The following is a 24490-nucleotide window of genomic DNA, read 5'->3' on the forward strand; positions in this document are numbered from 1 at the left end:
ATGTCCTTCAATTGATGAAGGAATAAGGGAAATATGGCATATCCATATAGTGGAATTACTATTCAGTCATAAAAGAAATGAAGCACTGATACATACTACACCAAAAGATAAATCTTGTAAACATTATGCTAAGTAAAATAAGCCATACGCGAAGGGGCACATATGATACGATTCTGTTTATTTGACATGTCCAGAATAGGCAAATTCATAGGAACTGAAAGTAGGTTCATGATTGCCAGGGCCTGGTGGAGTGGAGGGGAGGAGAAATGGAAACTGATTGCTAATGGTTACAGGACTTTTTTCTGAGGTGATGAGACTATTCTGGAACTACATAGTGGGGATAGTTATACAACTCTGTGAATATGCGAAGAAAAACACTGAATTTTATACTTAAAAAGGTAAACTTTATGATTTCTGAATTATATCTAAATAACAACAACAATAAAAAACCCAGGTGGGGAATAAGAGTTTATTTACCCACCCTCTTCATCAAACAAGAATCCTTTAGGATTGGTCTTGTCACATATGCTCATGAATAAGCCATTCCTGTTCATTCATTAAACAAATATGGTTTTACTGTATAGCATAATGTCCTTTAGGTCTACCCATATTTGGCAAATGCCAGGATCTCCTTTTTTAAGGCCGAATGCTATTCCATTGCGTGTGTGTTTGTGTGTGTGTGTGTGTTGAAATAAGCCAGACCCAGAAAGAAAAATATTCTGTGACCTCACTTATGTGTAGAATCTAAAAAAGTCGAATATGTATTTATGTTGGTGCAAAAGCAATTGCGGTGTTCGCCATTGAAAGTAATGTCAAAAACCACAAATACTTTTGCACCAACCTAATAGAACAGTGGTTACCAGGGGCAGGAGGTGGAGGGGTGGGAGTGGGGTGGTGGGTTGGAGAGATGTAGGTCAGATGGTACAAAGTTGCAGTTATATAGGCTCTAAGTCTAAAGATGGAATGGATAGCATGAGGGCTATGGTCAGTCATATTGTATGATGGGAATTTGCTAAGAGAGTAGATTTTAGGTGGTCACGCCACACGCTTAAACAAAACGTAACTGTGAGGTAGAAATAAGACATGTTAATTTGATTGACTATAGTAATAATTTCACTATGTATATCAAAATATCATGTTGTATATTTTAGATATACACAACTTTTTTTTTTTGAGACAGTGTCTCACTCTGTTGTTCAGGCTGGAGTGCAGTGGTGCAATCTTAGCTCACTGCAACCTCTGTTTCCTGGGTTCAAGAGATTCTCCTGTCTCAGCCTCCCGAGTAGCTGGGATTACAGGCACGTGCCACCACGCTTGGCTAATTTTCGTATTTTTAGTAGAGACGGGGTGTCACCGTGTTGGCCAGGCTGGTCTCGAACTCCTGACCTCAAGTGATCCACCCACCTCAGCCTCCCAAAGTGCTGGGATTACAGGCATGAGCCACTGTGCCTGGCCTGATATATACAACTTTTAAAAAACAAAAAAGCAGAAAAAATATTGATTTACCTTGTACTGTGACCTTTTTGAGGTCATAGTTCCTGTTCTAGGTACTAGATATGTATCAGTGAACCAAACAGATAAAGATCCCTGCCCTTGTGGGTCCTGTGTTCTCTTCTCACCTTTATTCTTTTCTTTATCAGTATAACCACATCACCCTTTTAGAATGTTCTTTGTGCTTTCCTTATCAAATCATCATCACAGCTCAGCCCAAGCTCGCTTCTAAGAGTGAAGGGTTTTTGGCAGCAGGAGAGCATGGATTGTGATCAGGTGGAGTAGGTCTCTGTGCGCGTGGCTCCTGGCTGGGAGGTAGGGTTGATGCAGAGTGGAGGAGATTGGAGGAGTGCGTGTTCTGAAGACCCTGTCCAGTGTATGAGTAAGGGAGGGTGGGCCCTGCAGAAGTCAGTCAGAGTCTGGCCGAGGTGCTGTATTGGAGTCAGGGTATTTTCAGACACACGGGTCTGCCTGTCTTCCCTTTTCTGAGTGTTTCCCCCACTTCTTTCTGCTTCCTTTCCTTTATTTTTCTCATTCCCTCTTCTTTTAGTAATATTTTAATGAAGTTTTCAGACTATTTTTTAAATCTATTTTCTCTTCTTTTTTACTGCCTCTCAGCTTGCCATAATTGGGTTTAAAAATTCGTGTTTGTATTGTTTCTAACCAGAGATAACTTAAAGTTTGTATTTCCACTCCTATACTAAAAATGACTCTTTTACTTGTGTGTACACTAGAATTTTTTCCCTAGTCTTTGAATTAATAGCCAGTTTTTTAAAAAGTTTCTTACCACTGCATAAATAATAATTTAAGCAATAACAAGGAAAACAGAACTATCCACACTAAATCACTTAAATTAGATCCAGGATTATCAGTTATTTGAATTTTGAGTATAAAGTTGAAATTATTATTAATCATTCAAAATATTGACCTTCCTGGCAACATTCGGAGTACATTATAGAATATGAAAGGAGCACGGGGTTAAAAAATGCCCCAAGAAATCAAGATAGCAGATGACACTAGTCCTCACAAAGCTATTTTAAGTTTGAATAGTATAATTTATGTGAACTATTAAAAATTTACGTAGCATTGGTACAGCCAAACTGTTCTAATACTTTATTAAACTACTGCAAGAACATTTTCCCCATTAAATTTAATGAAGGTAAATAATTAAACAAATTATTTAATAATTTGTGTGTTGGGGGTCTCAAGTTCCCCAAGTCTCCAAAATTATTGTTTTTTATTTCCTTATTCTGCAGTACTCAAAATCAGGTATACATGTCCCATTATAGATATCTTTTTCTATTTCTCATTTGTTATCAGCTCACTGATTTTTAAAATAGTTTAGCATATCCTAGTAGTTGATAAGCTTGAAGAATTTAAAGATATGTATATAGAATAATCATTTGAGTATAGTGTCAGTAGTTTTTATTATTATATTCAGAACCTAGATATCATAATATGCACATTTTCTAGTTAAGGACTGTGTAGTTTCTTTTCAAATGTTTATTCAGACCTGCAGGAATAGATTGAAAATATCAGTGTATGGTCACTATCAATGTCCAGGTTTTTGGGAGTTTCATAAGCAGTGAAGAACTGGCTGATGGAACTTTACCATGCAGATGGAATAATTAAACAGACACAAAGGTGGGGTGCTTTTAAAAACCAAATTAAAACTATTGGTTCTATTTCCACTAAAATGAGTAGAATCAAACAGTTCCTGTTATTATTACTATTATTATTATTATCATTATTATTTTTTATAGAGGCAGGGTCTTTCTACATTGCCCAGGCTGGTCTCAAACTCCTCCTGGGCTTAAGCAATCCTCCCTCCTTGGCCTCCCAAAGTGCTAGGATTACAGGCATGAGCCATGATGCCTGTCCAGTTCCTGTTATTAGATTAGTAATACCAGAGAACTGGATATTTTTTTCCCCTACAAGTTGTTATCACTAGAGTCACAAAGTTATTATCCCCAGCCATTTCTGGTTAGGAAGTATTTTAAAAGATGGACATGGCTTCAATGTGTCAGTATATGAAGAGGAAGCCTGGTAGGTTCCAATGGGATTCTGAGCTTGGAAACCTTGGGGAGCAGAGTTATTATTTGAGCATGATATGGCTTGTGGAGTGTTCAGCTATGTGCAAGTAGCAGGCTGAGAAAGGTAGGGAGCATACTAGGATTTTTAATTTCCTGTGACTAGCCAATAACTTCCACTTATCAGATGCTCCATTTCTGTTGAATTTAATTAACTGACAGTTTTGGATCCGAAAATGCTGATGTCTGTATGGGTGCACAGAGACTTGTGTCATGGGCTGAATCGAGCCCTTTTTGGTTGTCCCTGCTGCCATTTGCCAAGTCACAGGTCTGTGACCCACTCCTAGGTGGTCAGGGCCAGCCCTCTTTAATTGTCTGAGGTCTTCCTAACTGGAGAAAGAAACATGGACTTGAGAACCTGAAGATGTGGGAATCAGTTTGTCTTTTTGTTATTTTTAGAAGAGCCTTTTGCACTTTGTTTCTGTCCCCATATGGGTACATGGAGACAGCAGTCACTGTGAGGTAATAGTTGTTGAAGATGGCCAGATCCCTGGGTGGAAGGCACCCCTGGAGCTGACTGTCCAAAGTCATGATTGCCAGTGCCCTTTAGAAGTGGGCTTCCTGTACTGGCCCACTTCTGTTATGCTTGGCACCCAAGATGGATTGCTCTTTCTCTCTCAGGATTTATTTTATATGAGATAACTCAAGATCTTACTTTGCAGTGGTCTGAAGTGTTACCAAATAATATTTTTCCATAGTACTCTTTAAAAACTTGGTATTAATTTAGTAATAAAAGAATCAGAAAATCCTCTAATACTGCTAGTACTAATACTAAATTGGAAGCTACCAAATTGTTTATAATGCTTAATATAACTACACAATTTAGCTATTAAAACTTTCTTATGATGATAAACATCAGAGATTGGATGTTGCCTGAAGTCTCATTTAAGTTTAAAAAAATACAGTGATTCAAGGCCAGGCACGATGGTGCATGCCTGTAATCCCAGCTACTCAGGAGGCTGAAGCACAAGAATTGCTTGAACCTGGGAGGTAGAGGTTGCAGTGAGCTGAGATCATGCCACTGCACTCCAGCCTGGGCGACAGAGTGAGACTGTCTTTAAAAAAGAAAAGAAAAGCAAAGCAGCCCTTCACTGTACACACACACACACACACACACACACACACACACACACACACACACACACACAGTTGTCCTTGAACTGCACGGGTCCACTTATATGTAGACTTTTTTCAACCAAACACAGTATTTGTGGGATGCAAAACCTGTGCATATAGAGGGCTGACTTTCCATATATGTGGTTTCCACAGGGCCGACTGTGAGACTTGAGTATGTGCAGATTTGGGAAATATGTAGGAGTTCTAGAACCAATCCCTGACTGTATAAATATATATTTATCTCTGTTTTCTCCCGATAACCCACCTAAATAACAGTTAGGGGATTAAAAAAGGATATGAACCCACCAATACAAAGACAGGAGAAGAGAAAACAAGCAGGTGAGATGTAGCCATAAAATTTCAGGAGATGGAAAGTGGATGAGGGGTGACTCTTAGCTTTGAGCTTTTCATGCTCTGCTAAGTTCGTATGGGGGGAAACCAAGAAGAAACAAGTCAACTTATGTCACTTATCCCAGAAAGGCAGAAATAAAAGCATCTGAAAAAAGAAAAATTGGTTGAAAGTAGATGTAGAGCGGTTAAGTCCCCAATTCACTGCCTGCCCTGTGGAGCCAGATAAGCAGATAGGAAGTCGGGGACTTCCCTAGTCTGGTAGGAGCTCATGTATGGAAAAAAATGGATAGGAGAGAATTCTCAGCTATATTTTATAAATAATAAAAATTATTATTTTTATTATTATAAAATTCTTTCATAAATATTATTTATAAATATTATTTTTATAAATAATAAAAATTTATTATTATTTATTTTAAAAAGCTGCCCAGAACTGAAGTGCATAGTTTTCTTGATTAAAAGATGTCACAGCAGGAGGCTGAGGCAGGAGAATCTCTTGAACCCGGGAGGCGGAGGTTGTAGTGAGCTGAGATCACGCCATTGCACTCCAGCCTGGGCAACAGGGTAAGACCCCGTCTCCAGGAAAAAAATAAAAATAAAAGTGTCACAGAGTACCCAGTACAACAAAGGAGCAAAAATTCTAAAAATAAATAAATAAATAAAAATGGAGCAAGAAAGAAAATACAATAATTATAGTGGCAGAGCTGTGAACAATATTTGTGTACACATAAACAATGAATATAGATTTAACTAAAACTGGTGATATGAATTAGAATGTACTGGGGGTGAGAGAGGTTTTTGAGATCCTATATTAGGTAGATAATTTCTAAAATGGAATTAGTCAGAACATAAAAGTATAAACATTCAAAAATATATAGCCAAACACCAGAAGAAACAGCTTAAAACATTAAAAATGGTTGCCTTGGAGGTGGAGGGGAAAGAGGGACAAAGGAAACTGCTGTGTTTTTTTAAAAATAAAACTTGTAGTTATTATTTGACTTTGAAAACTACATTCATATATTGCTTCTAAAATGTTTTTAAAGTTAATTTTTAAAGGTAAGAAAACAAATAAGATATTGTATAATTTTCCATCAAAAATGATTATAAACAAACTTTTGGAGTCTCTCTTCAGTCAAGTGGAAGTCCCTATTCTATAACAACATCTGAAAAGTACCTGTACTCCTACAATACATACTTAAGAAATGTATGTTTTATTAATTACCTTGGTGTCATTGTTTTTTAAAGCCTTTTCTCCTTCATTCAATTTAACACACACATGCTTGTTATAAAAAAGTTGAAAAATTGCCTAGTCTTATTTGCAACTTTATATAGGAGGAGTTTCTAGGGTTATTAATACAGTGCACATATATGCCCATCCTTGCATTTCTTTTTGCTTTATGGAAGCACCCAAAGAATTAATCATAATGCATAAAATACAACCAATCAATGAAACCTGCTTTCCAGGGTGGAGAGCACTGTTACTACCATGGAAGCATCAGAGGCGTCAAAGACTCCAAGGTGGCTCTGTCAACCTGCAATGGACTTCAGTAAGTGAGAATCTCATTGGCATTTTATTCATTGACCCTTTCCAGTTTCCCTTTTATGGATATATATATTTTAGTGACTCTTCCGTGCCAGTGCTGTGTTAGGGACTGCATATGGAGTGGTGCACAAGGAGGGCAATGTCCCTGTCCTCTTGAACACTTAGTGTTTGCAGGAGATTCAGAGATTAACCAAATGATTACATAGATGAATGTTTAATCACCATTGTGTTAAGAGCTGTAAAGGGGAAGGACAGATGCTTGTGGAGTGGCAAAACCTAGTCCAGGAAGGTTTCCCAGCGGCATATTCCAGAGGACATATCAGTTAGACCTACAGCTAGACTTGAGAGTCGGTAGGCCTTAGATCTAAGAAACTTAGACCTAACAGTAAGTTGGAGTTTGGAGTTAGCCAGGCAAGGGTGGGGTGACAAAGAGAGGGGTTCGCACATTGACCTAGGGGTGGGCTCTAACAAAACCATGTGTTGGCACCTTTTAGACCTGGACACAGTAGCACCTCATATAAAGACTTAGTTTCGGCCATGTGATGACAAAGAATCTTGAAACTTTTTGCCCTTTTATAAAAAACCTTATGTCCCTGAAAATTAAATGTAATTTGTATGACATAGAGTCATACTGCTTGATGGCAGTTCAGAATTTATAAGCATAAAGATACCACTGTTTGCTTCTTCAGAACCAGATGGTTTTAGATTATTCTCCTATATAAAGAATCTGTTTTCTTACAGATGATATTGAATTTGCATAATTAGAAATTTGTATAGTTGTACATGGTTCTGGAATAATTACTTTAGAGACTGCCACTGAGTGAATAGTCCTATCCCAGAGTAATTTTCTAATCTGTCTGTTGAATTTCAAACATCAGTTTTATCAGGTATAATTCGCATGCATTTGATGTATACTTTTATAATTTTTATAGCCTCCATGCTGCCTAATAGAGTGCTGGGGCCACACTGGGACTCCATGCAGATATATGAATTAAATTTGTGACAGTGTAAAGGGATTTGTTCAGTTATACTCTTTATTTTGAAGACACGATAATGAAGCTCACTTGCTATTTCTTGCCATTTCCTGTGTTTGTTTATTCCCTCCTTTGTGTGGTTTCTTTTGTGCTAGTGGCATGTTTGAAGATGATACCTTCGTGTATATGATAGAGCCACTAGAGCTGGTTCATGATGAGGTGAGTCTATGCCATCAGTTGCCTGATGGCATTCTACTCCTCCAGCAACTTTGTCTTTGAGAAGAAAAGAGAAAAGAGTGTAGATTTCAAAGTGCCTTTGTACATGTTAACTTATTTCAAACTTAGAGTAGTACCCTGAGTTTTGAAGTTTTAAGTTGCACATGCCAGGCCCACGTACCCGTAAAGGATAGTAAAAGACATCAAACATAGGTTTTCTGAAGCAAATCCTAGTCCTTCCCAGTCTATGAAAAGAGCAGAGAGGATATTTTGTTTTGTATTAGCCAGCCTCCTTACTTTAAACTAGCTTTCATAGAAGTCATTATACGAAAAAGATACTTGCACACACACATTTATAGCAGCACAATTTGCAATTGCAGAAATATGGAACCAGCCTAAATGTCCATCAATCAGCAAGTAGATAAATAAAATGTGATACACACACACACACATGCACACGCACCATGGAATACTACTCAGCCATAAAAAGGAATGAAATAATGGCATTCACAGCAACCTGGATGGAATTGGAGACCATTACTATAAGTGAAGTAACTCAGGAGTGGAAAACCAAACATTGTATGTTCTCATTCATATGTGGAAGCTAAGCTATGAGGACGCAAAGGCATAAGAATGATACATTGGACTTTGGAGGCTCGGGAAAGTGGAAGGTGGTGAGTGATAAAACACATTGGGTACAGTGTACACTACTTGGGTGATGGGTGCACCTAAATCTCAGAAATCACCACTAAAGAACTTATTCATGTAACCCAACACCACCTGTTCCCCAAAAACCTATTGAAATTAGAAAAAAAAAAGCTTTCATTCTTACTGTCATCTTTAGACAATTGTGTGACTATAAGAATGTACTTAACTTTTATGAACCTGAAAATCTTTAGTGGGGAAATCTGTGGGCTGAACTATGATTATATTATAGAATACTTAGTTTTCTTTACAGATAGGGAAGAAAATAATATTTAGAGTCATGCACAAACCAGTGATTTAGACAAGAAATCACATGCTCTAATAGTGTTGCTTGCTAATAGAATGCAATCAAATTTAAAATTTGACATATATTCAGTAAATATTGTATTGAGGGCTTACAACAAGCTGGGTATTATTTTAGGTTCTGGGGATACTTTGGTGACAAAATAGACAGAGATTGAGCCAAATGGGGCTTACAGTCTACAGAGGCAGATAGGGATACACAGAATGAATAAGTAATTACCTGTGGTATGTTAGATAGTGATACATGGTAAGGAGAAAAAGTGAAGCCAGGAGAGTGGAGAGTTAAATTTTTTTTTTTTTTTTGAGATAGTCTCGCTCTTTCGCCCAGGCTGGAGTGCAGTGGCACTATCTCGGCTCACTGCAAGCTCCGCCTGCTGGGTTCACGCCATTCTCCTGCCTCAGCCTCCCAAGTAGCTGGGACTACAGGTGCCCGCCACCGCACCCAGCTAATTTTTTGTATTTTTAGTAGAGATGGGATTTCACCGTGTTAGCCAGGATGGAGTTAAATTTTTTATACATACACAGTTTCGGGAAGTCCACCAAGAGAAGACAAGTGGTGAATGAAGCACTTAAGGAAATTAGAGAGCTGGAAGAACATTCTAGAAGATGAGCAAATACAAAGGCCTTGAGGCAGGAGTGTGCCTAGGGTGTTCGAGGAGCTTTGAGGAACCTGACAGGGTTGGAGAGGAGTGAACAAGGGGGAGAATGGGAGGAGATTAAGGCACTGAGAGGTAACAGTACAGAAGTCAGATCAGTGAAAAGAACTGTAGCGGGAAAATAATATTTTGTGAGTGATAGAGTTAGATTATTGCAGTTATTTGATGGGGAACAGAAAACATTTTTTTATCTTTAGGGATTTCAAATTTAGATAAAATTGGGCTGGGCATGGTAGCTCACGCCTATAATCCTAGCACTTTGGGAGGCTGAGGTGGGCAGATCACGAGGTCAGGAGTTTGAGACCAGCCCAGCCAATATGGTGAAACCCTGTCTCCACTAAAAATACAAAAATTAGCTGGGCGTGGTGACGGGAGCCTGTAATCCCAGCTAGTGGGGAGGCTGAGGCAGAAGAATCGCTTGAACCTGGGAGGCAGAGGTTACAGCGAGCCAAGATTGCACCTTTGCACTCCAGCCTGGGCGACAGAGCGAGACTCCATCTCAATAAATAAATAAATTAATTAATTAATTTTGAAACAGCTAACAGTTAGATAGGCTACTGATAATAAAAGCTGAACAGACAAACTTTTGCTGTCTTGGTTATGGCGATGTATGTATGAATATGGGGTAAATTTCAAAGTTGATGCAGAAAAGTTTTAAAGGGTTGGTGTTTGAATAAACCTCTGTCATTTTCAACTAGTAACTATAAAAATTATCAGGTAATGAAGACAGCCCACTTAGATAAAGACATTTTGATTAAGTAAAATGTTATTTATCTCACTCCAGTAAGGAAAGATCATCTGTGTACAGCAAAATTATTCGACTCATTCAGCAAAAACTCTGACTTTGATTTCTGGCTTTGATTAATGGCCCTGGTACCCTAACAAAATCCACAAAGAACAAAACACAGATTCCCAAATAATAACTATTTAAGCCTTAGAGTTTTTTAAATGTATAAAATGAGATAATTTTTTAATGCATTCATAGTAGGGCAATTTTGTAGATTTGATGAATTAATAAATGTAGGTGACAATGTCTATTAAACTGTCATAAGGATTTATAAATATAAACTATTGTTATAATGTTTAAAGCATTGGTTTTGCATTGTTTACTTGTGATCATATTATTCAGGGCCTGATTGTTACATGCAAATTGCCTTCTCTTTGCCTTCCTTCCTGTTGCCTACCTTTTGGTTATGTAATGATTTGTCCTCATCCACACTATGGGTAGAGGAAAGGAATAGTGCTTTAAACTTTAGTCGATTTTTACTGTAATTAATTTTAGATATTTTGATGTTTGTTGTTAGATATTATTGATTTTAGTATGCTTTGCGATAAGTCAAGTAATATGCATGGGATATTTCTAATGAGAATTCATGTTATCTCTCAAGTAATAAATGAATAGCAAAACTGTTATAAGTTTTATGTAACCTATTAAGAAGTTTCTTTTTTATAACTTTTTCTGATTATAAAACTAATATAGGAAATTTGGAAAAGCAAAACAAATACTTAAATAGTAATTTTCCATTATCCTGTCCCCCAGAGATAACTTCTTGTCATGTTTCAGAATATGTTCTTCCAGTTTTCAATGACATAGTCCCATATATTTTTAAAAATAGATTGGATCATTATTTTATAAGATAATTTTAAGACAATGATGTATCTCCCTGAGCCTCAATATCTTTATTTGTAAAATAGGGATAAACCATGCACTATATGGCGTCTTTGTCAGGACTAAATTAAATAATGTGTACATTAACAGTACCTGATACATACTATGCACTCAGTAATGGAAGCTAATAGGAATAAGAATAATGGTAATAGACATTCCTAAAACCATAATTTCTAGGGCAAAAAATGTAAATGTTTTCACGTTTGTTGATATACCTTACTAAATTTCTCTCTCACACTATGCTACCAATTTCCTCTCGCCAGCAAGGTGTGAGAGTGCTTTAAGCCTTACAATGGTAATTAACTATGGATATCGTAATTTTTAAAACTTCATCAGTTTTATGGCAAAAGTTGGTGCTTCATTAAAAAAATGCATGTTGAAGGAATATGAAAGCATTCGGCATGTTTTTACATGTTTATTGACTTTTTGTGTTTCTTGTGAATTTCCCATTTATAGCTTTAAAGAAAGCTAAGATTTAAGAGTAACCAGTAACACTATGTTTTTATCTAAACTGGGGCAATTAGATGATACTCTTTTATTTAAAATTAAGATTTCAATAAGACATATACTTTTCACTTTCAATAGCTAAAAAACTGACATATAAATATTCCCATTTTAGGAAGGACATTAGAGAAAGTTCCAACACTGTTTCATAGAGGCTTGTTCACATCTTGCTTTCTAAATTGCCTACAATTGTTTTGTTTCAGAAAAGCACAGGTCGACCACATATAATCCAGAAAACCTTGGCAGGACAGTATTCTAAGCAAATGAAGAATCTCAGTAAGTTTTAACTAAAAATAGCGATTATATTTTATGTAGTATGAGCTTTTACCTGGTGGAGCTCAGTAGATATGCAGGCTTGTTGGAAGTGGAATTGGTCTGATATCTGGGGTGAACATCGTGGATCAGCACTGGAATGAGTGGTGGCTCTCGTGTAAAGAGGCATGGAGAGTCATTTCCAATGCAAAGACTAAAACATGAAGACTTTGAGTAAAGCTGCCTTGGGAACCAGAAAGTGTGGCCAAATTTAGTACAGTGATTTACAGTGAGGTTCATCCTGAAATTTTCCTGGCAGTTTGCTGCTCTTGAGCCAGCTTGGATTGCCTCCCTCTCATGCTCTGCTCCAGACACATCTTAAGTGTGCTAATGTTGGAAGAAGCTTCTTTTTGATTGTTGGGGCATGTGATTTTATTTCTGTATATTACTGCTAAAAGTCTTTAATAATTTATGCAAAAGCTAATGCCATACATTATTTTGAATGCTAAAATGAATTAGACATAGTAGAACTCTGTCAAATTTTCAGATATTGTCAAGTGGTTGTATATCAAATATGCATCTTCTAATGAATCTTGAACATTATGTTTTCTTGATGTTTGGGACAAAATTACATTTGAACTATCTTTGTGGTCATGAGAGTGTGAAATATATAATGATCAGTGTGCTTTTTTTTCACCTTAGTTTGACATATATTATCAGTGCCACTGTTTCTTCATGTAATATTTTAAAACATACTCCCATTGAAATAAGCATAAAATTTTGATACTAATTTTTCCTTTCTGCAGCTATGGAAAGAGGTGACCAGTGGCCCTTTCTCTCTGAATTACAGTGGTTGAAAAGAAGGAAGAGAGCAGTGAATGTGAGTGTGGCATTGAGCCTTGGGTGGGCCTATTTTACTCAATGAAGTCATGTGCCTATCACCCCACATTATCTAAGTGTACCTAAAACAGTTCAGATTTTGGGGACTGTTGTTTAAAAATGAAAACAATAAACAAAAAAACCCTATGATTTGAGCCTTAACACACTGCTTTTTATTGATCTCTTTCTGTTAGTGATTCAAACTGATTACGGTAGTCTCTGAACCCTGACGTCATCTAAAGAACGTGTTGTTTTAGCTCTGTTTTCTACGTGTTTTCTGATGATAATTGCAGTGCATTTTATTTTCTATTTAAAGTACAGCAGACTTTTCTTTCTATATGGCTTATATAGCGTCATATAAAACATTTCTGTTAATAAAAAATCTAGAGAGAGGAGTTAGGTTTTGAAATGTTGGCTAATCATACTTATTTATATTACTTTCAGATTAAAAACTCTGTTACACCAAACTTTAAAGCTGTATGTGTTTTTCAGAACACAATGAATTTATTTGACTATTAGCAATATAACAGTTTCTAAATAAAAATCATATAATTGTATAATCAACTACTGTTATATACTTCACATGTATTGATAAACGTATAGGGGCTTTGTAATTGAAATTATGTTTCTGGTCTTTTCATAATAGGATAGAAAGCTGTAATGATGGGGACTGTTTAGTAATTACATGGTGAATGCTATGTAACTGAGAATTAATTCCACAGCTTATACATTACATGGTAATTTACTAGATAATGAGTAACTATAGTAGAAATTGCACATTTTAGATAATGTTTTGCTGAGTGTATTTTTTTGTGAAAAAAATAGACCACCAGCCATCAAAAACTTAGTTCCAGTTTAAATTTTCCTCCCTTTTATGAAACTCTTATGATAATTATGGATACATTTATTATATATTATATAAATTATTATTAGATCTCTTTTAGCTCATTCATAAAGATGTGGTTGGTAATAATACGTTTTACAATGGCTGCTGTTCTTTCCCTACAGTCCACCTCATCAAATATAAAGTGATCAATGACTATGTACATAAAGAAAAAAGAGCCACTGTTATAATTTTCCAACTATGAAAAAGAAATAAAAGTCCAAATGAAGGCTAAAATACTTACTCTTAAAGGATTATCTAGTTAATTTAGAAGACTTTAGACTGTAATAATTGCCAATATTTGTTCCTTTGAGAAATTGAGCGGTTAAGAATTAGCGTATTATTTTTAGAATTTCACTCGAGTGAGTTAATGTTTCTATTTAACTACATTGATATCTGTATCAGATATATCTGGAAGTAATTATAACTTATGCTATTCTTATTAAATGAGTTTTACATAGATTTTCATTGACGTTTTAAGTAAATATGAATATTTTATCACATTTTAATGTGAAATTGAGATTTATTTATTTTAACATAATTATGCTATAATTTTTCTCTAGAATATTTTTACATATAAAAACCATATACAACAACATGGACTGTTTTCTATGTTGATAAGTAAGTACCTTAATAATAATAAAATACAGTTATTTTCTAAATACTTGAATATGTACCCATATTTTATGATCACTTTTTAAAATTTGCCTGACCAACTTTCTTCTAAGGTGTTTATAAAGTAGGCAGCAGAGAGTTGTTCTGAAATTCAAAGTCTTATCTACAACTTAACAGTGAGCACTAGAGAGATTTTATGTCAATCACCATTCTGACCATATATTTTTATTTTCCGTAGCCATCACGTGGTATATTTGAAGAAATGAAATATTTGGAACTTATGATTGTTAATGATCACAAAACGGTAAGAATATAGAGTCAGTGGGTTTTAGAACAGATAGCTTACTTAAGAAAGAATACATTTTACTTTATAATCATTATTTTTTACTTACTAACCCCAAGATATTCAGACATATTAAGTGACTTGATTTATCTGTTGGTGTTTGGAGACTCTGAGTTTTATAGAATTTTCACAACTCTAAACTTTCCTTACATTTAATAATTATAATTAATAGATTTAGCTATCTGGCATCTTTTGTCTTCATTTAAAATTCTTATTCTCTACTTTTCTTCATCTATGTATTTGGTCACTGCTTTCTAATTTTATTCCATGCTTTTGTCCTGCTAATATGTTATTTTTTCTTACTAGTTAATTATGCTTATGGTAGATACAATTGTAGGAGGCAAACATATAAAATAAAGGTTTATCTAAAGTGAATATCTTTGATGACTTATCGTCTTTAAATATTGGAAAGATGAATAATCTCGTGTTAACTTCTGTGGCAGTAAAATGTGATTGAATATGTCATTTCAGTAACACTTAAAAGATATATGAAAAACATTCATTGTTCCTCATTTTCCCCTCTTGAAGATACAATAGAAACTCCGTTAACTATACTTAACCATTTGCTTTATAAAATTACTTGCCTGAAGCCCAGAAGAGTCTTGGTCAGTAGGCTATATACTAGTACACCCAATACTAGTGGTGTGCTGGTAAATTTTAATACCTAGCTCTCTTGATTTATAATGTTTGCTGATATCTGTGGTGTAAATATTGCCACCATAGCTGATTTCAAGCTATCAAAGTGAGATCACTGATGCGGAGTTAGGAGAGGATGTATCTAGCTGGCTCTCGGGATCTGATGGGAGCTGGCTCCAGCAACCACTGCCACACTCCCCAGACTGTTTAGGCCAATTGTAATCTCTGTTGTAGTTATGTGATTGAACTTTAAAAGTTGTAAACTCTAAGGCAAAAAGTACTTGTTTTATCAAAACAAAGTTGCACTTCTGAAAAGACTTTATATAGATGAGAATCTTTTAAAAAATGCATAGAAATCAGGTATTGGTGACAAACTTATGAAAGATTGGAACAAAAATTGAAATTGCTTTGGAATTATCTTTAAGTCTTTGTTTTACTTTAAGGAAACCAAAATTAGATTAGTACATGATATGATAAGGTTGTGCTTCATGCTAAAATGATGTGAAATTCTAATTAGCTGGCCCTACTCAGAGAATGCCTTGAAACTAGAAATTTAAAAAAATAGTGACTTAATTTATATTTAAACTTTTAAGTTTCTACTTTAATGGATGTTTTCCATTAACTATCAGTTTAATTGTGTTGAATATCAATAGAATACCTCTTACTTTTGTATGCACATTTATTTTCTGTTCCAGTTGCCTTTAAATATATTGCTTGAGATGTTAGTAAGAAGCAAAATTTATCAGAACACATGTAATTTAAGAGAGGTCCTTTTTGGTGGAAAGGAAAGCCAGATGTGTAGGCAGTCATTTTAGACAGTAAAGGCTAAAATATGAGTTTCTGAAGGACTTTAATTTGCTTGAAACCCCAAGATAGTTTTTTTATCTGAATTATTTTTGTTGATTGGAACATTGAGATTTTTTTCCCCAGCTGATTCTCAATCTTAAGCATTGTGGCATGTTGTGAAATTATGGCTTTTGAAGCCTAAGCTTTTTTCAACATCCATTATATAAATACTTTTAGAGTAGTGCAAATAATAATTAAGATATATTCAATGTCTTTGAATGCACAAAGTGCATTCTCAAATAGCTGTTAATCTATAGAATCTGTTCTCAAACCTTTACTTGCAATTCCAAATCTCTTGTTCTACCATAATATATCAGGAAAGTACATGAAGCTATCAATCAAAAGAGCAAATCTCAGTAACTGTGCAAAATAGGAAACAGTTACTACTAAGTGTTAATTACAATTAAATAGTTATAGTTTTTTGGTAATTGTTAAAACAACATTTTTTGAATTTATTTTTTAACCCTTCTCAATGGTAAACATTTAAATAACCTTATTCTTATGAATAATAAAATAGCATACTTCTTAAAATATTATTTTATATGTAGAAAATTTCTACACACCATGTCACATGTTCTGTGATAAAGTTCCTTATTTAGGCTATCAAATCTTTTAAGGGTAAATTTTAATAATTCATTTTATTATTGTTGTTAGTATTATTATTATTATTGTTATTATTTTGAGATAGGTTCTCACTCTGTCACCCAGGCTGGAGTACAGTGATCCAATCTCATCTCGGCGCAACCTGCGCCTCCGCAGCTCAAGTGATCCTCCCATTTCAGCCTCCCGAGTAGCTGGGACTATAGGTGCATATGACCATGCCTGGCTATTTTTTGTATTTTTGTTTTTGTAGAAACTGGGTTTCGCCATATTGCCTAGGCTGGTGTTGAGCTCCTGGACTCAAGTGATCTGTCTGCTTCAACCTCCGAAAGTGCTGGAATTGCTGGCGTGAACCACCATGCCTGGCCTATTATTACTATTATTAAAATGGGTGAGAAGTAGGTATGATATGGTCATCAGTTTTTGAAACAAGGAAAAAGAATTGTAATTTGTACTGATAAATTTAGAGGGAATCAATGTTTAAAAAGGAAAAAAAGGCCATGTGTGGTGGCTCACGCCTATAATCGCAGCACTTTGGGAGTCCAAGGCGTGTGGATCACTTGAGGTAAGGAGTTCGAGACCAGCCTGGCCAGCATGGTGAAACCCCATTTCTACTAAAATATAAATATATATATATACACACACACACACACACACACACATACATATACATATACAAAAAAATTTTAAAAATTAGCCAGAGGTGGTGACATTTACCTGTAATCTCAGCTACTCGGGAGGCTGAGACAGGAGAATTGATTGAACCCGGGAGGTGGAGGTTGCACTGAGCCAAGATTGCACCACTGCACTCCAGCCTGGGCGACAGAGTGAGACTCCGTCTCAAAAAAGAGGAAAGCTTTTAATTTTGAGTGGTAATAATGCCTAAAATAGAAATTGCCTAAGATTTCTACTATTTAAAGAAATAGTACTTCTTGGCTAATAGAACTAAATATATTCCTTTTGCTTTAAGACAGAGTTACATTCTAATCCATAATAGTCCCAAATACGTATGTCATTTTATAAGAATTTTTTTTTTGAGAGCTGAAAAAAATTTTTTGAGGTATGCTTTCTATGAGATGAAGGTTGTTTTTAAATTTGATTGCCACTTCAGTAGTATATCAGAACTTACTGGATCAAAGTACTTAAATTCACATGTTGAAAGTCAAACTGAACTAGAATAATTAATACATTTATTTCTGAATATGTGGGGATTTGCTGCTGGGCTTTAGGATAATCATCTCACTGAGAGTACTCATCTTACAATCTTTATACTATACGATCCAGAATAGTTATTTTGATAATTCTCACCTTCGGGTTGAAAAACCAGATTCTAATCTTATTTTTTTTCAAAAGACAGTTTTCTTAAGGATTGCATGTGTTCAGGAAGGAAAAGCAACCAGTTTAAATAAAGATTGTTTTAAACTGATCAGAAATGTGAAAGTAAGTTTTGTTATAAATGGTGATTGCATATTTTTCTTTATATGCAAAATTAGTTCTAATTCATGCAGGAAATAGAAACATTCTGCCTACATTTGCATTCAAGCTTATCCCTTTAATTCAGAGTGATTTAACGTTGGCTGCCTGAAAAAAATGCAGATATCTTATTTTGAATAGGTATCACATTATCAGTGGCTTTCCATTAGAAAAGAAAAATCCCTCAATTTGGTAAAAAGTATCTTAGTACCTGGCTGGTGGAACCTCATTTGCAAGCCAATTATAGCCTTGATAAGAGTCTGCAAACATGTCTTTGAGCTGCTTAAGTTAAAAATAAATATTAAAAATCTTATTCTAATAGAAAATTGGTTGAGATTTTTTAAAGTGCATAAAGTGCATGAAAAGCAAATGTTTTGCGTACGTTTTTTGCTACATACTTAACTATGCGTCAATAAATGTAAATATGTGAGGATAATTTAAATATTTTTCAATTTAAACCTCACTTGGTTTTCCTTACTTAAAAACCACTACATTTTATATACACCTAACAAATTTTGAGTTTTCATTAATAATCATGATTTGTTAGGAATATACATAAACTATTTATAGGAATTGTTAACTGAACCAGCTTACCTCCTCCCTCAACCTAGAGACTAGAAGGATTTAAATTCTAGCTGTGTGATCTTGAGTAAGTTATTTGGGGATAATAAAACCCACCTCATAGAGTTGTGAGGAGCAAATATTTGTTTCAGGAGAAACACTTACAGTTTCTACTAAACCCTAGGTGTCCAATTAAATGGCACTTCAAGTTAACAAATCTAGTGGTCATTGTTCTGTCCTTGTCTTACTCTCTCAGCAATATTGGACACAGTTGATTACCCTCTTTTTTTGAAAATTTTATTTCATCTCTTGGCTTCTATGACATGGTAGCTCTCTCACCTCACTGGCTATTTCTTCCTAGTCTTTAAAATCTGACCTCTGGAATTATGTGAGTGCCGCAGGGCTTGGTTCAGGGCTCTTTTCTCTTTGTATACTCTCTACCTAAGTAACAACTTCCAGCCTCCAGTCTTTAAGTGGGATCATGACTTTAAGCTCGTTATTCCCTACTTTTAGCTCTAGCCCCTTAAGTTCTGTGCTCATATACAGAACTGCCTATTTGATATCTCTACTTTAGTGTCGATTTGAATAGAACTTCTGAATCAGAACTCTTAGTTCCCTAGTCCTAAACTTCTCTTCTTCTAGTCTCTCTTATTATTTTAAGTGGCACCACAATCCCCCATCCATTCAAGTTCAAAACCTAGGAGTTACCTTTTAATTCTTCTCTTTCCTCACCTTCCACATCCTATACATCATCCAGTCGTGGGAGCTCTACCCTCGTAGTGGTACTTGAATTCACTTCTCTCTACAGTTGTTTAGCCTCCATTATCTCTTACCTGGACTATTGCAGTAGCTTCCCAACAGGTATCTCTGTTTCCATTCTTGGCACTCTCTAATTTACATAACAATGACAGGCAAAATAATTTTTCTAAAAAGAAAATCAGAGGATTGAAAATTACAAATATGAAATAAATTTAAAACATTACATTTTGATAGACTTTTAAAGTACCTCATTTTATTAATTTTTAAAACTTGAAATGTTTTAAAACTTGTCATGTTTTCCATGATCATTATGCTATAAAAAGAAATCTCAATAAAATAACAAATTAATACTCAGAAGCAAACTAAAATTCATCTTAATAGGTGTGTAACACCACTGCATTAGAAGAATAGATATCAGCTAATGTTTTCTCTTTCAATCCACAATTCAGTGGAACTAGAACATTTTCATCATCCCAGAGGAACTTAATGTTAATATTTTTCCTTTTACTCTTAAGTATATCTTGGAAAGTTTTCAGCTTGTGGAATTTGCTAGGCAACTTAAAATGCTGAGCTATCTATAGAAACTTCTTTATGCCAAGTTTACAAAATGTGTTATAATGCCTGAATAATTTCAGATTAATAGGATGTTTTATGACCCAGTTATATGCACACATTACAGTTTACTTTAAAAGAACACAAATACAGACAGTTTGGGTCAGATTATGATGTACAGTAGTGGCAATAACATGAACAGTAATAGTAATATTATACCAACAGTTATGTATTCATGAATACTATAATAATAGCAGAATATTAATTTATTTAGCATTTATTATGGGTAATCAGTGTTTTTGTTGTTATAAAAAATAAACATTAGATATGTAAACATTGAGATATGTATTCTTTGTTTAAAAAACATAGTCACAGAGATAGAATGAAATGAAGGGAATCTGACAAAAGTTATATATAGGGTGCGAATGGGCAAAGGACAAAAGAATTTTCTAATGTAGAAATATTTTGAATCTTTATGAAAGATGCATTATTTTCATAATTATAATTGAAGGTAAATTTCAAAGACTTGTGCAAATCTGAGTCTGTGGTTTTAAGTAGGTTTTGTTTTCCTTAGTGTTGTAGAAATAATAACCTCATGGACCAGTAGAGGGCATGATTTTCCTATGGTAGATTTCAGTTTTCAAATGTCCTCTTGAAGACATTAAGCAAAGCGTACTACTCCTTGCTAAAAACGTAGCCCTCCAGATGTCATTGTAGAATTACTCTATTAATTTACTTTTCTATATTTCTTAAATAAACATAAACAATCATAAACTCTCAGCACACTTCATTTTTACTTTTTGTCTTCTCTTTGTTTTGACTTTGAGCAGTCAAAAGCAAACGGCTTCATTTGGAGGAGGCATTCCTCTGAATGGATACACTAAATGCCTGGCAAATGCTGTCCATATCATGGACAGTATCTAAAGCACTGACAAAGACATTTTCTTGATCTGTGCGTGGCCTTGAATTTAAAGTGAGACAAGTGGGTTAAGCCTTTTGTATAAGCTACAAAATGTCATTTCAATGAAAACAAAAGGATTGAATTTGTAGACATTAAGACTAAGTTTAAAACTTACTTTTTAGGTATAAAGCTTCTCATATCGATTTCTATAGGTCCTTACTATTATTCAGAACATCGTAGGTTTTTTTGTTTTTTTTTGAAAAAAATTTTGTAAAGACAGGATCTCACTGTGTTGCTTAGGCTGATCTCAAATCCCTGGCCTCAAGCAGTCCTCCAGCCTCCACCTGCCAAAGTGTTGGGATTACAGTTGTGAGCCATGCTGCCCAGCTAACATCATGTTTTAGATAGTCAGAGTTTTGCCACCTAACAGAGAAGTAACACCACCAAATCCAGTATACCACAAACTAAATTATATATTTTTAAATCCATATTTCTACTATTACTGAGATATTTCTGCTTTTACAGCATTTTGAAATTTATTATTCACTTATGATTTGGCAGTGACTGGTATGTATTTCCCCCCTAGTATAAGAAGCATCGCTCTTCTCATGCACATACCAACAACTTTGCAAAGTCCGTGGTCAACCTTGTGGATTCTGTAAGTATCCTGGTTTTCTTGAATTTGTGTGCCAAGATGGAATGGTTTATCTCTATTTGCTTACTTGTACTTTAGGTATTTCTTGAGCAAATTTAAAAATACAATCCTGAAGCTCATCTGGCTAAGGAATTATAGGATGGTCCGCTTCACAGAGTAGTGCTCTGAGAGTTTCAGATGACTGAGTTATTCCCGGAATCCCAAAGATACATTAGTGTTGCTTCTGAGTTGCGTCTATACATTATTGCCCCCAGTCTGTGGAGGACAAAAACAGTGGAGAAATAGCTACCAAAATCTATTTGCTATTATACTGGCAAATGAGACTTTTTAAAGAAACAACTGGGCTTTTCTTAAATATATGGTGGTAACAGAGAAGAAAAAATGGATTGAAGCAGAGTATGTTTGGAGAATATAGGTAATACCAAAAAAAATTTTTTTAAGGACACAAATATATTTTTTTAGTGCTCCCATTAGTGTGATATTTCATACTTAATTTCTAGATGATGGAAATAAGTGCAGTCCCCAAATAAAACTAATTTGGAAGAATAAAATATGTATCTCCTTACAAAGACTTCTAACTGTACAAATCTTCAATATTGATATGTTTTCCTCACTTATTTTGTGAATTACAGAAAAGCTTAAAATTTTCTGCCTTTTTCCTGCCTTAGGTTAGAACTCTATAGATATGAACATTATATATTATGTTCCAATGAATAATTCAGTTGACTAGTCAGAAATTAAATATAGAATATTACTCCATATGTTGTAATGTAAAGTGCTATTTTGCTTAGCTAAATATATTTTTATCTGGTATTTTATTGTGTGTTCCCTCTTAAATGGGAAAAAAAACCCACCATTTTTTATAAGTTGCCAAATATCTAAATGATACTTATTTACTCCAAAGAGCTGCCTTCTTTTCTGCCTTTTAAGCAGTCCACAAACCTCCAATCATGTAAATACTCACAACATATGTATGTTATGTACCTGGTGGGCACAGCTGCACAAAACTATAACATGAGTGGATGTGCGTCGAGTATCTCATATAGAGTTAGGATTGCATCTCAGTGCCAATTTACACCTGGTTTATTAATTTTCTTTAATTTCAGCTCTTGTCTATCTTCTCAGAGGAAAACCACAAGTGAATGTGGAAAAGAGAATCTTAACCACATCTTTTCCTCTGCAAAAGCTGTTTACTTGGTAGCATCTCTGAATTAGTCATTTCAACATAATTGAATAGAGTTACATCATGCAAAGTGTAATTTTTATTTTGGGTTACCACATAAGGTTCTGAAGCTGACCACTAATTTTTAAAAGACATTACATTTAACTTGTTTTTGTTGTAAAGTCATTATATAATAGCTTCAATTTGATTTAGGCATAATGGTGTTCCCCTTCTTCAGTGTGTTCAAAGAGCATCCATTGGTTTTTGTTTGTTTGTTTGTTTGTTTGTTTGTTTGTTTTTCTTTGAGACAGAGTCTTGCTCTGTCGCCCAGGCTGGAGTGCAGTGGCACGATCTCAGCTCACTGCAAGCTCCGCCTCCCAGGTTCACGCCATTCTCCTGCCTCAGCCTCCTGAGTAGCTGGGACTACAGGCGCCCACCATCACACTTGGCTAATTTTTTGTATTTTTAGTAGAGACGGGGTTTCACCGTGTTAGCCAGGATGGTCTTGATCTCCTGACCCCGTGAAACACCCGCCTCGGCCTCCCAAAGTGCTGGGATTACAGGCGTGAGCTACCGCGCCTGGCCCATTGTTTTCTTAATTAGTTTGAAAACAGGGCAAAATGACAGCATTCATTGAAGTTGCTTAATTGTGTGAATTGTTTAGCTACTGGGCCAAAAGTAGAGAGAGAGCAGAAAGGGAACAATTTAAATATTGTGGGTGATGCCACCCAGTGGTGAGGATGAGATGAGTGATAGGGATCTGCTGTTTTTTAGCCTCAGATCCTTGAGTCTCTCTCTCTCCCAGTGTTATTTTACTTTTCATATAATATGACCTCCAAGGGTAAGCCAGCTATATTGTTTGGTGCTTATCTGGAGATTTAGTGATTCATTCCAATCCAGCAGGAATAAATTGTTGCACTGCAGTTACTCAGAACTGGTATATCAGGCTCCAACCTGTTACCTGCTATGAGATTTGAAAGGGTGATTTTACTGAACGATGTTTTAAATTTATGCCCTGGCTTTAGAATCCTTACTGTCTCTCCCTAGGACAGTGAATGTATTGCTCTGGGATCGAAATAACCCTATAGGAGAGTTGAAACCAAATTGTGTGATTGTTCTTTCTTTATTTTTGCTCTTGGAAAAAAGAAAGGAAAAGAAGATTCTCTATAATGGGCTAATTATGACCCCGTGTTCTCTCACCTCCCCCTTCCTGTCCTTCCACTGACTCTGACTCACTGATCGTGCATGTTTGACCCAGTGTTTTCCTCCTGCACCTGTCCTGTTGTATACCCTCAGATTTACAAGGAGCAGCTCAACACCAGGGTTGTCCTGGTGGCTGTAGAGACCTGGACTGAGAAGGATCAGATTGACATCACCACCAACCCTGTGCAGATGCTCCATGAGTTCTCAAAATACCGGCAGCGCATTAAGCAGCATGCTGATGCTGTGCACCTCATCTCGTACGTACTCATTTCAGCCTTTAGTGTAGTCTTTGGTCTGACATTTATCCTTATCCCTTTTTTGGTTCAGTTAAGTTAAATATCAGAAAATAGTGACTTGAACAAGATTGCTGTGGGTTCCTTTGTCTGTTAGATAAGAAGCATGGAGTTAGGATATCCCATGCTGGGATGCTGATGGTTCTGCAGTCACAATATCTACCTTTAGAGCCCATAACTTCCATCCTCAAGATCAACTCACAATCTAGGATGCCTGCTGGCCCTCCAGCCTTCATTACTGGCAGCGGGCATGACATGT

General features: G+C 35.5%; 1 protein-coding gene across 3 annotated transcripts in view; it reads left to right on the forward strand.

Annotated features, from left to right (window-relative positions):
• Positions 1 to 24490, forward strand: part of ADAM23 (ADAM metallopeptidase domain 23) — a 177371-nt gene that overhangs the window by 92185 nt on the left and 60696 nt on the right. For all 3 annotated transcript variants that reach the window (XM_034954940.3, XM_034954939.3, XM_034954941.3), the window contains exons 5-11: positions 6513 to 6595; positions 7721 to 7784; positions 11822 to 11894; positions 12677 to 12750; positions 14486 to 14551; positions 21505 to 21576; positions 24032 to 24195. In XM_034954940.3, coding sequence (XP_034810831.1) covers positions 6513 to 6595; positions 7721 to 7784; positions 11822 to 11894; positions 12677 to 12750; positions 14486 to 14551; positions 21505 to 21576; positions 24032 to 24195 — 596 coding nt within the window. The remainder of the gene's footprint in view (positions 1 to 6512; positions 6596 to 7720; positions 7785 to 11821; positions 11895 to 12676; positions 12751 to 14485; positions 14552 to 21504; positions 21577 to 24031; positions 24196 to 24490) is intronic.

Source organism: Pan paniscus, chromosome 13 (genome assembly GCF_029289425.2).
Source record: "Pan paniscus chromosome 13, NHGRI_mPanPan1-v2.0_pri, whole genome shotgun sequence".
Lineage (NCBI taxonomy): Eukaryota > Metazoa > Chordata > Mammalia > Primates > Hominidae > Pan > Pan paniscus.